The sequence below is a fragment of the Pteropus medius genome, unplaced genomic scaffold, assembly GCF_902729225.1.
Source record: "Pteropus medius unplaced genomic scaffold, Ma_sr-lr_union100, whole genome shotgun sequence".
NCBI lineage: Eukaryota > Metazoa > Chordata > Mammalia > Chiroptera > Pteropodidae > Pteropus > Pteropus medius.
In genome coordinates, this window is record NW_024347788.1 from 9,960,261 (window position 1) to 9,972,636 (window position 12,376).

At 52.9% G+C, this 12,376-nt stretch overlaps 1 protein-coding gene across 1 annotated transcript in view; it reads right to left on the reverse strand.

Annotated features, from left to right (window-relative positions):
* ERICH6B (glutamate rich 6B) overlaps positions 1-12,376 on the reverse strand; it is a 44,852-nt gene that overhangs the window by 28,532 nt on the left and 3,944 nt on the right. The window contains exons 2-4 of the mRNA XM_039877332.1: positions 6,262-6,820; positions 563-794; positions 13-212 (exon numbers count right to left, since the gene is read on the reverse strand). Of these exons, the coding sequence (XP_039733266.1) occupies positions 13-212; positions 563-794; positions 6,262-6,820 (991 nt within the window). The remainder of the gene's footprint in view (positions 1-12; positions 213-562; positions 795-6,261; positions 6,821-12,376) is intronic.

A 12,376-nucleotide genomic window follows, 5' to 3' on the forward strand; every position in this document is an offset into this window, starting at 1 on the left:
GGTCTCGCTCACCGTTGGTCTTGTAGAGCCATTCCGTCTGCGTGCTCTTGTCTTTCCAGATCACGAATTCTCTGCCATCCTTCGTGAAAGATGCTAAAGGCACCAAGTCATAGTAAGGCTCGCTGGTGGATTCAGAGGCGGGAGTGGGAACAGCGAAGAGGGTGGTCGCCTGAGAGGTGCCGGTCGCCTGAGAGGTGCTGGCCACCGGGCCCCTGCGAGGGCAGCACAGGGCCGGTCACCGTCCAGGCGGGGGCCCGGTGAGGAGCCCGTGCTTCGGGCGTAACGCTGGCTGGTAGAAGCACATAGACGGTGTCATGAGGCCGAATTCCTGACTGTCCCCATATCACGGGGGAGAAAACCGAGGCTGCGGACATGGAGAGGTTGCCCGGTGGCCCACGGCTGGCGGGGAGCTGAGGCGCTGACCCGGACAGGCGGGGTCCGGAGTCCCTGCTGTCAACCGCAGCCACCCAGTGGTCACGGCGCCGTCCCGGCCACGCGGCCTAACAGTCTGCGAGCATCAAAGCGGAGGTGATGGGGCCTTTGACAAGCCACTGCCTCTCACGCATGGCCGTCATGGCGACCTTGACAGTCCACGTTGCCTGCCCCCTGAGGGGTGTCATGTGGAACCAAGGGGCCGGTAGAGCACAAGGCTGGGGCCGTCATGAGCACAGGCTGGGGTCTGCCTCGGCCAGGGCTGGGGGGCCACTTGGTGTCAGGGCTGGGGGGCTGCCTCAGCGTGGTCGAGGGTCGTCCTGCAGGAGCCCTGTGCCCTGGGGCCGCAGCCTGTGGCTTCCCTGTGTGGCAGAGCTGGGACTTGGCCCCTGCCTCTCGCCGTAACCAAGCTGGCCTGCGCCTCCTTTGAAGGGAGCGTCGACCTACTTCCCCAGTGCCCACAGTTGGCCCCCTTGCCCTGTCATCCTCCCGGGAGGGACTGTCCGGCTGAGAAGTGAGGACAGGACTGTGGGTCGGGAGTCGTGTGCACCCCACACTGCTCTGTAGGACTGAGCGTGTTCAAGGCATTGATCATTTGTTCCATAGGCAAGTCACCGACCGTCCAGCACGGCCAAGCCTGTGGCCCTGTGACGGACCCTCGCTGAATGGTCACCGAGACCTTGGACATGGGCCTGGGCGAGGCAGACCGCCCTGCCCCTCAGACCACCAGCACTGCCCAAGGGCCCTTTGCTCTGTCCCCACCTCAGACCTTCTCTCTGACTCAGTGGCCCCTGCCCTCTCGTCTCTGTAGTTCTGGGTGTTGGGACTCTGATCGTGGGACCCGTCCCTCACCCTGTGAGTGACAGAGTGGCAGAGGGGAGCAGTACTGGTAAGTCTTTTGTGTGTGACTTCCAGGAGACACCCCCCATGAAACCCCTGCTCCCTTAGGGGACCTGCTCCCTGCACCCCTACCCCACCCTGACCCCCACTCCCTGTCCTTGGAAATCGAAAGGCTCCCCAGGCATCATCCCTAAGTGTGAATTTCTACCTGATTTATCTCAAAAGAAAACTATTACCTTATATTAAGTTTAGGCTGGGTTTGCGATGTAGAGGCCACCTCAAATTCTATTGGGAAAAAGAAGAGAAAGACAATGTTGGAAAAGAAGAAACCATTTTCCTTTCTACTTAAAAATGTGTTGTTAAGTATGTAATTCTGGGATCGGGGTGGAGAGGTCCTGATTTAGAGAATTAAAAAATTTTTTCTTTTCCTTAGTCTTGTCTTCCTACATGGTTTCCTTTAGCAATTATGAAGTTGACGTTGAACTTCTGCAAAATCAAAGAGAGCTGAAGAAGATAACTTTTATGAAATCATGATTTTGGAAATTCTAGTTTGCCGTGTTAATCTTTCCGGTTGTCACAGGGACCTCCGTGTCATGGGATGCAGGATATCTGTACAACAGAGGTGACCAAGATTCAGAGGATGTAAGTATTTTAAAAATTATTTTTAATTTTAAAGAACCTGCTCGTGTAATTCGACCACCTCACTGTTTGCCTGGAATGATGACGTCAAGAATTTCACGTGCAATTGGGATAAAATATGCCATCAATTCCAAGAGAATGGCAGAGTGGAAATAGTAAAGAAATGAGAATCAGAAATTTGAATTTGAAACAAATGTTCAACATTTACATATATCCCGGAGTTTACCTATGTGGCAGAATATTATCGAGGAATATTACTTGGCTATTAAAACGATGCCCTCAAAAATTAAGTAACACAGGCAAAAATAAAATGTAAACTCGCATTTACAGTACGTTTAAAATATTAAAAACAAAACAACAAAACAAAACAAAACGAGGACCACCACCACCCAAAATGCAGGCAATAAGAGTGGAAAGGACAGAATAAAAATCACTGAAATGCGAATCAGCTTTACTTATACTTTGATGTTGGCGAGTTGGGTGATGTTTTTCTGCTTTTCAAATCTTCCGCTAAAAATAGACAAAAGTACATTTTATTTCTTTTTATGTCAGTCTTCTAATATTAAAATATGGCCATAATTGATTAAAAAGCAGAAACAAGAGACGAAAGGAGGAAGGAAAGGAGAAGAGGAAGTGGTCGGAGGGGAAAGAAGGGAGGGCTTGGGCTGCGCCCCTGATTTTCCGTGACCTCGGAGCAGTCACATGCCCTCTCTCTGACTCCAGCTTCCTCGTGTGTCAGGTGGGGGGTAAATGGTGGCTGGGAAAATTAAAGCAGACAAAGATCGTGAAATACATGTAGACACACTATGCCATTCGACTGTGCTCATGACCTTCTTTGGGGCAAGAAACACAGAAAATGGTGCTCCTTGCGTGGGAGCAGAGCGAGGTCTGGGGGGTGACGGCTCCTGGGCTCAGCATCTCCCCCGATCAGTTGCTGATTCCAGGCGTACCGGTTGGGGAGCTTGGCCACAATCAGTGAACTTTCCTGCTTGACAAGTCGGCTGGTCTGCACCCCTGCCTTATCAGTCTGTCTTGTACCTTCCTTCCTAAACATGCAGAATTTCTAGGGTCTCTGTTGGAAATGATTGTGGGGAGACCAACTTGCTATTGGAAATGGCAACTGAATTAAAGCAGTTAAGGCAAACGGCGAAGAAGAGACAGCAAGGGTACAGACAATCAAATCCAGCAGAACACGTGTATCGATACTGTTAAGCAAAACCCATGATGAATCAGAATTCATAGACTGTGGCAACCTTTGCTGGTTTTGCCGCCGAGCAGAATTCATCTTTAGGGATGTCTTAGGGTCTAGAAAACAAAAAAGCCCTCGTTTCAGGGCGATTTCTTGTTCTCTGACAGCCTGATGGTAACGTAGATTGTGCTTCTTCCAGTACCTTCCCGCACCTTGGGAGGTCTGAAGAGTATTTTTACACCTTATAATTAATTGTACGAAGTGGGAGTTCTTTCAGATGGGTTCTTTCTTTTAATTAGCACGGCCACACTGTATTTTTACACACGGAGAAACCGAAACTTAGAGCAAGTAAGTGGCATACAGGCCAAGGTCAAGGTGCCCACCACGTGCCGGATCTTCTGACTCTGACCCCAGAGCATTTACACACATTTTACAAAAACTATTTGAAACCTCCGGGTGAGATCAGTCATGACTGGTTATTAATTATTCAGTGGCAATTGAGGCTGCATTTGTATTCAAGTCACTTCTCTCATTTTATTGGCTTTCCACAAACCGTGGGGGAAAATCATCCCTTTAAAGAAGAGAGGAGAGATGGGTTGTTAGTCTGACCTATACTGATTGGGCCAGTGCAATGGGAGGCTCTGGAGTTTACCTGCCTACAAGGTGGTTGGGTGGGGGGCACAGATTGCTCCCACACTCTAGTTCATTGCATCTCCTCTTGTCTTTTTGTAATGTCCCTTTTATAGAGGGGTCAAATGCGGCCGGGGCAGTGTAAACTACCCTTCTCAAGTCAACAGGAAGGGGATAATAACGGCCTGCACTTAGAGAGAGAGGCTTAAAATGCTAGGAGCCTGGTATAGCTCATGGTGCTTTATGTAATTTAACCCCTTGACTCCTCACACACATCCTATAGAGTAGGTCAGTTGTTATTTCTAGTTATAGTTAAGAATACCGAAACCGACTTTGTGCAGCCAATAAGTGGGAGGGAGCTGACATTCAGACCTAGGCAGTCAAGCTCCCGAGAGGTGTCTGCCACCAGACAGACAAATGAATGGCACTTGCGCTCTTCCCCCTGCCCCGATCCTGTGGCAGGTGTCGCTTGCTGAGCCCAAACGGAGCCTCAGAATCCTTTTAAACATAGCGCTCCATCCCTAACCTGTAATAATTTATCCATCTGCATGAAAGATGGGAGCCCATCTGTCACATGTAGGGCTCATGTTATAGGCGCCAACTAATTCACAAAGCAGTTTATAAAAATAAACGCTGCCGTGCGCATGCGTGAGTGCGCGCGCGCACACGCACGCCTGTCTTTATGAAGTGAATGAAACCGAACTCGATTCAGTTTGCATCTCCTGAGCGTCTGCGGTGGGTCAGGAATGCACTGTGGTCATGCTCCGAGGCTTAAAACAAGGGGCAGACACAGTTACATCTTAAAGATATTGGAAGACTATTTCACATAAAGAATCTTAATATAAATTCTTTTGAAAAGTTAAGAATCCTCTTGTAAACCGCTTGTACGATGGGCTTTTGTAGACTAAGACGTTCTTCCCCGTGCCTTTTAAGGCCGTTTAGCATTCCCCTACAGGTTTTTCTGTGCCTCTCCAATGTTCGCTAGCAGGGTATTTGTTTTCCGAGCTCTTACTTTGTACACAGTGCTATTCTCTACAGCATCGTATTTGCCCTACTCTAGTAGGTAATGTATTTACAAAGGCCAGTGCATAGAGGGGGCATGTTAAGAACGATCGATTCTACTGTGCCAAAGGAATGGCCTGGATGCTGTTTTTCGGTATCGAAACTACACTTCGGACTTGAACAGCTGGGATATTAACATTCCGAGAGGGAGCTTCATGGTAGAGGCCCACAGGAAAGAGAGTCGCCCCAGTATAGAGGAATTACGTCTCCAATGCCCCAACTAAAGGTCCATGAGGGCAGCAGGATTCAAGGATGATACATCTGATTTGATGGAGAGGGACGTACAGGTAAATTGTCTGTGTGGCTGCCGTGGACATCCAGCTTTTAGGATGCAGGTTGTGTGTGATCCGATGGAGATTTAAAAATTCAAGCTGCCTGAGATGCTTGGAGTTGGTAGCAGAACCAGATCCAGAAAAATAGTTTAGTTCTACTTCTAGGTCAACATTAAGATGATGCACAGGACCTAGGTTTTTGACTTTCTGTGCATCGTTGGGTGCGGCCTGGCGGTCACAATATCGAGGGAAGATGCCTGTGAGAGAAGGCACAGCAACCACTTCCGACGACAGCACAGAGGGGCCACTGCCAGAGAATGAAAACCAGCTTCAGGGAAAGTTGCCAACTGCAGAAACAGCACTGGAAAAATATCAGCCCCGGGCTGAGGGAGACCACTGTGAAGTTAAATACCCCCAGCAGGGTAAGATGATGCCGTCTGGGGGCCCACCGGTCCCCCCGAGAAGCGTACTGGTGTCCGTTGACCTAGCGACAGATGATGGGAATGTATTCTGGGAAATAAGTAGAGGTCGCTGAAAAAATTCAGGATGTTTATCAAAGTGCTGTTTAAAAAAGTAACAAAAATCAGGAGCAATGAATGAATGATCGATAACAGGGGATCGATTGACAATATTATAGTTCGTATTATACGATTGTATTACACAATACAATGATTTGTAGAAAATTTAATTAATGATATTCATATAAGTATGTAACATTTATATATAATTACAATATAGAAGTGTATAAACAAACGTACCTTCGGAAGCGGGTTACAGGCACTATGTAGAGTCTAGGGAGGACTCTATGTGAAAGAAACTGTCATGTATGGATGGCAGTGATTTTAGCTTTCTTTCTTTCTTTCTTTTTTGCTTATACATAGTTTCTCAAACATCCACAATGAACACGTATTACTTGTGCAATAAAGAAAAGAAAAAATACAAACTATGGCGTATGTCTTTTCACGAGCAGCTGCTTTATGTCCCTCAAGCCTCCCTGTCCGCTGTGTTGGCACAGCACCCGGGGCACGGCTGTCCGCCTTGGAGTAGAGCTTGGTCAGCCCTGCCCATTGGCACCGTAGGCAGTGCTGATAATTCAAGCCGTGGCTAGATCTCAAGTGTGTTCTTTTTTTCCTGGCCAGTGCAGGGCGAACTAAAGCTACCATCTCTTGGGAGGCTGTCCTCCAGACAGTTACTCACCCCTTTGCAGATAGTCGTTTTCATACAAATAGTCTTGCTCTTTCGAAGCTACTTCCTCCTGCAGGTTCTCTCTGCTCTCCGGATAATCGTTTTCATACCAATAATCTTGCTCTTTCGAAGCTACTTCCTCCTGCAGGTTCTCTCTGCTCTCCGGATAATCGTTTTCATACCAATAATCTTGCCCATTCGAACCTACTTCCTTTTGCAAGTACTCTCTCCACTTCAGATACTGGTTTTTATACAGATAGTCGCGTGCGTACAGATAGCCCTCTGCTGTGAGAAACTGTGCCTCCTGCAGATACTCATCTTCCTCCGGATAGTTTTCCACGTACCCGTTCTCCCCCAGAAACTCGTCTTCTTTAGAAAATGAAGGTTCCTCCTTCGGACTCTCCTTTTCTTCCTCAGCATCCTCTTCCTCTGAGGAGAAGGTCTGGGTGGATTGCTGGGAGGTGGTGGGGGAGTGAAGAGGCGATGGACCCACTGGTGACTGGCTGTTTTCAGCAGACATGTTGGGTAGACGCGTTAAGTAGATGCCAGCAGGTGAAGTCACTTCATCATCCTGGGGATCAAGAAAGGAGTAAAAGCCCATGAGTCAGTCCTTGCCTATTGCACATTGATTTAAATCCATTTTTCGTTCCCTCATTTCATGTAATAGTCTTTGGACAACCCTTTGAGTCCGCCGATCAGTACAAGGTGGCCCACGAAAAGGCACGAAAGGGGGGAACAGGAGTGTCACCCTCAAGGTGTGAGCAGAGAGACCGTGCGCCCGAAGGCCGCGCCTTTGAAATTCCCACCGATAGGAGGTTAAGCGAGGAGGGCTGGAAAGTCAGGGTGTGACCAGGGTTTAGCGGTAGGATCACTAGAGAAGACTTCCGTTCATTCATCAAGAAATATTTATTGCTACGATAAATAAACAAGACGGAGACTGTCTTCCGGAAGCTTGAAATCTGGGGAGAAAAACCGTCCTGCAAACAGATTTGTATAAAAGCAGCGACCAGCACCGTGGAAGGGGTGCGGACAGGGGCGGTGTGGCCGTGGTGGCCGGGCCCTCCGCTCAGTGAAGGCCCCTGGCGGTGGAGGTCGGCGAGGCGCATGATCAAGGCCGCCACGCACACGGCCGGGCACACGCCACCTCTGCTGGAAGCACAGTCCACTCGCCAAATGCTTCCGGACGTTTCGACTGCCCAGCTCCAACACCCGGGCTGCGGGAAGTCTCCCACGCGCCACGCTGTGCGCCCTCTGTACCTTGTATGTTTTCATTACGGGAACTATTTTGCTATGTTTAACAGTTGGTTTGCCTTTCTGTCTTTCCCATGGACTGCGAATCTCTCGAGAGCAGGAAGGAGTGATTCTTGTTTAAAAGCAGATTCTGGATCCTTCCACTCGTCTCCATGGCCCCCGTATCCGCGGCAAACCGTGTCATCGCTGCAGTCTGGATGACCGCACGTGCGCTTAACTGGCCTTCCTGTCACCTCTGCCGCTGCCCTGCCTTCCCGCGCAGAACTGCCACGTCAACACCATTCCGTGACCTCCAGGGCCCGCGAGGTCCGGTGCCTGTCAGCCTCTCTGACTTCCTCACCGTCCCGAGTCTCCGACCTCGTCATTCTCTCCTATACCGTCCTGGAGCACTTACCGCTGTTTCTAATTCTGTTTCTGTTTCTGTGTTTGCGTGTTCAATCTTTTCCGCTAGACTGTACGTGTCTCAGTGACGGTGACCTTATGCGACCTGTTCCCCACTCTGCCTCCCAGGGTTGGCTCGGTGCCTGATGCAGAGTAGATGTCCAATACATATATGATCGGTGACGGATGAAGGGCAGAAAGTAAATGACTCTAGAGCAGTGCATCCCAAAGTTTTAAAAATGGTAACGTTTACTCTTCACACTGGGATGAGTTGGAGAGGCTTTTCCAGATCTCTGATTGGGATGCTCTGTTCTAGGAACCCAGCCAGATGAGATGGCTGGGGTCACTTTCTAGCACATGTGCGACCCGGTGCCCGCGAAGAGAGGAGTGGTGGACTGCTGGCTTCTCGTCACCTGCAGGGCTGCTAGAGCTCACGGGTGACCAGGCTTCAGTAGGATTAGCCTGGGGCAGTGTGGCGAGCGCAGACGTGCGCTGCCCGGAGCTCTTCTCCAAGAAGGACTTGCTACCGAGTTGTAGGGAGTGTGGTCGACAGACAGCCACGAGCCACCGGCTCCTTCAGGACCTGCCTCGCTGCAGAGAGCCACCTTCCCGAAGCCACTCCCTTCGCGGGGCAGGCTGCATCTGGTGACCCAGCAAGGCGGGCATGCGAAAGTCCAGCTGACCGCAGGCAGGACACCTCTGAGAGGTGGCATTCACCCCAGAGCTCAGCGCCAGGCTAGCCACGCTGGCCAAGCTGGGTCCACAGCACTGTCCCCTCCGTGGGTCCTGTGTCTCTGCTCCTCCTTTGTTGGGTGTTAGTCTCTACTGAACGCTGCGCATCTCAACATCGTGGCTGTTTGCACCTTACAGTCTTTTTTTCAGAGAGCCCGCCCTGTGACGGACAGTTTCGCAGAAGGTCAATCTGTGGAAGCACGGACTGGACGGCAAGTTTGGGGAAAGAGGAGAAGAGTCTCACGGGGAGTTTGAGACTTTAGAAGGTTGGGGGAGGGGTGGAGTGGGCGCGTGAGGAGTCAGGGAAAGTGACCTGGCAAAGAGATGACGACGCAGTGAAAGGACAGGCCGGGTCCGGGCGTAGAGCTCCGCGTCCCGGCATGAAGCGCCTCGTGCTGGGCCGTGACTGGGGAAGCGGAGTGAGCGCAGTGGCTCTGGAGCAAGGGGCTCTTCCGGCCATTGCCCAGGTCCTTAGGGGACAGCAGGGGCTGGGAGCGGGGCCAGCAGCCGGCTCTGTTCTTTACAGCTGTGACTTTACAGCTCTGCGGTGTCCGTGCGTCTTTTCTGTAGGCCGGCTCGGATGGTCTCGGGGGCGAGGGGAGGTGAGGTGTAAATCCTGTACAAGACGAGGGCAGAGGGCAGCGCCTTAGCACCCAAGGGCGAGCTGTGGGAAGCTTCGGGGCCATGTCCACGTCTGCAGGAGCCTCTCCTGTTTTAAAGGAGTCCCGCCAACCTTATGTTGACTTAAAACCTGAACACACCACCTGCTCTAGCTGCCCACTAAGCAGGAAGGGGCTGGGGTGTGGGAGCGACCTACCCCAGAGGCGCCAGCCACCTCATGGAAGGTGTGCCCACACTTCAGAGACCCACCGCCTTTCATATGTTTCAGCGGCTTAAGATAAAAGATCAAAATCAGCCAGCCCCCTGGACAGCCCAGGATGGTTTATCAGCGGCATGCTGTCACTCAGGGCCAAGGGGCTTTGCTTCTATTTTCCCGTTGGACCTTCTAAAACGGCTCCAGGCAGCTGTGTTCTTGTTTCAAAAATTAGAAAAGAAATAGCACTATAGGCCCTAGAAATGTGTAAGAAAAGCCAGTCGGGCAGAAATAACTAGTAATGGCAAGGGGTTACCCAGCGTCCGAGGCAAACATCCCGGTGTTGACCGGTGATGCAGATCTCGACTCATTTGGACTCTGACTTCTGACAGACTGCAGGTTAATTTTTGCCGTCACAACAGGAAACATCCACTTTATAATAACTGACGATAACCAGCTGATTATAGCTCGTTCATCTCTAGCTTAACAAAGCGGCTGCTTCAATCAAAGCAGCTGGCAGACCTTTTATTCAGCATTAATAGTGTTTTTCTTTTTTAATTAGAGTAAATATTTAGAAATGGCAGAATTCACAAAACATCGAGGGTCTGGCTTCTATGGAAATGGGCGACTCCGGTGTGGTGAGCCGAGGCCACCCTCCCGAGAGCCGAGGCCACCCTCCCGAGCGGGACAGCACCTGTCCCCACCTCCTGCTCGCTGGTCACCACACATCGCAGGGGTCTTATGGCCCAGCCGCAGCGCTGTCTCTATCAAAAGCAGGAAGGAAAAGGACATCTGATCTTTCTCACGCTTTGCCTGCTCTGCATGGGCTTTGTCTTCCCAGCCTGTCACAGAGGCGAGGACTTTGCTCTGCTGTTTGGTGGCCACAGTTTGCACAATTCGTCCCTGAATGCCCGCACCCAGCGGGTGTTTGGCACTTCAAGGCGTTCGGCAACAATGAATTACAGTGAAGCGTTAAAGACGTGCCATGCGCTCTGCCGAGTGCATTTACCATCGTGCGCACACGCTTCTTCAGTGACCAGGCCAGGGGTAGACTTTACATCACAGCTCACACTGCCACAGCCTTGCAGGTCTGTCTCCTCACCCCAGGCATGGGGCGCCCTGAGACTGACTTCCTCACGGTGAGGTTTGGATCCCATTTGTCTTTCTGAGGGGTTGAGGTCAGGATTTCTGAAATGTTTACTTGAAGTTAATGAGGAAGACGGAAGTCACTCATTCAAACAGACAAGCGAAACAGAACACTCCTTCCGTGAATGCTGGTTTAACGACCAGACGGAGCAGAGGGACGATGACCACAACCTGTTTCCAGGTAAAGGACCTAAGACAGGCTCCCAGCTTTGGCAAAGCGATGTGCAGTTGGGTGGGGTCATAGCCCTGAGGGCTGGAAGCTGGGCTGCTCCGTTAGGATGAGCCGGTTTGCCATGTACAACTTGTGTGGCCCCAGGAGGTGGCCTTGGGCAGAGAGAGGGGATGGAAAGACACACGAGGGCGTGATGTGCCAGTGTGGTGGCCCCGTCCGTCCCTGCCCCGCCCCCCACGCAGTCCTCTGCCCTTGGGACCCTTGGAACCGGCATGGTTCGCCAAGCAGCCCGCGGACCTCCTTTGACTCGGGGCGTCAGCGCAAAGGGCGGTTCTTGGTCATCGTGGTCCTCGCCTTTACAGTCTCAAAAGAAGGGGTGGCCGAGGCTCCTGCCTGACACAGAGGGCAGAGGCGGGGCCTGTGCCCGTGACCCCGAGTGCCCTCTGGTTGCTGGGCAGGGCCCCTGACCTCCCCTCACCCAGGGTCCTGCACACTCTGTTGACAGCTCCCAGCCCCGCCCCCTCCCCTGCACCCCAGCAGGGGGCGCAGCCTTGTGGACCAGCCGAGTCCCCTGTCAATAACTCCACAGGACCCATCTCGCTAGATGATCAGCAGGAGAAAAAGGACCCGGAGAGCTGAAGCAGGAATGAGAACCGGCCGCCGAAGGAGGCGGAATGGGGCGGCCGTTAGGGTCGCGGGGGGCCAGGCGTCCTGGGGTTAAGCCCCAGCCCGGCCGCCCGCGAGCTGTATGATTTTGGGCGAGTTTCTCAGCTCTTCTGTGGCTTAACCTCCTAATCTGGAAAGCGGGGAGACCAGCCCTGTGCGGACTCACGAGGCGCCCGCTGAGAGCGCCAGGCCCGGCCGTGCGCGCCGGTGCCGCTGCTGTTCCGTGCTGACCCCGAACCAGCACCGGGCGAGTGTGCGTGTGCGTGTGCGTGTGCGTGTGCACGTGTGTGGTGGGGATAGGCGAGGGTGCATGCGTCCTTCTGGGGCCTTCATCAGTCCACAGCAGGGGGAGAGCCGCTTCCCACGGGCCTGGCCCCCGCCTGGCCTGCCGCCTAGCGGGGAGTCTGGACTCATCGTGGTCTGTCCTCTACTCCGGGTCCTGGTGGCTGGCCCCAGGGGAGGCGACAGCCCACGGCAGTGCTGGGGTGGGCGCCCTTAGTCTCGGAGGCCCCCTGGGGAAGGCTGCCCGGCCCAGGTTTTGCTTGCTGGGACCGAGTCCCTGCTTCGTCGTGGGTCGGTCTGATTTCTGACTCGGCCCTGATTCCAGGGAGGACCTCACTGCCCCTTACGGCCTCCGTGCTCCCACAGCGGGCTCAGCCATCATCCCGTTCTGCCTGGGCCGCTGCGCTCAGCACCGAGCAGGCCTCTGCTGCCACGGCAGCTTTTGAAGCGTGAGTCCCATCCCCTTGCTTCCCCACACCGCACCCTTGAAGCCTCCTGTCCTGCAGATCAGAAGCCAGAGCCTGCCCAGGGCCTGCAGGCCCCTCCGGACCGGCCCTCAGCCCCTGTCCCACCTCCTGCTCCGTCCCTCCCTCCCTCGCTCCTCCTCAGTGCGGTTCCCAACGTGCCAGGCCCTGTCCCGCCGGAGGCCTTTGCTCTACCTGTCCCCTGGGTCTGCTCCCCAG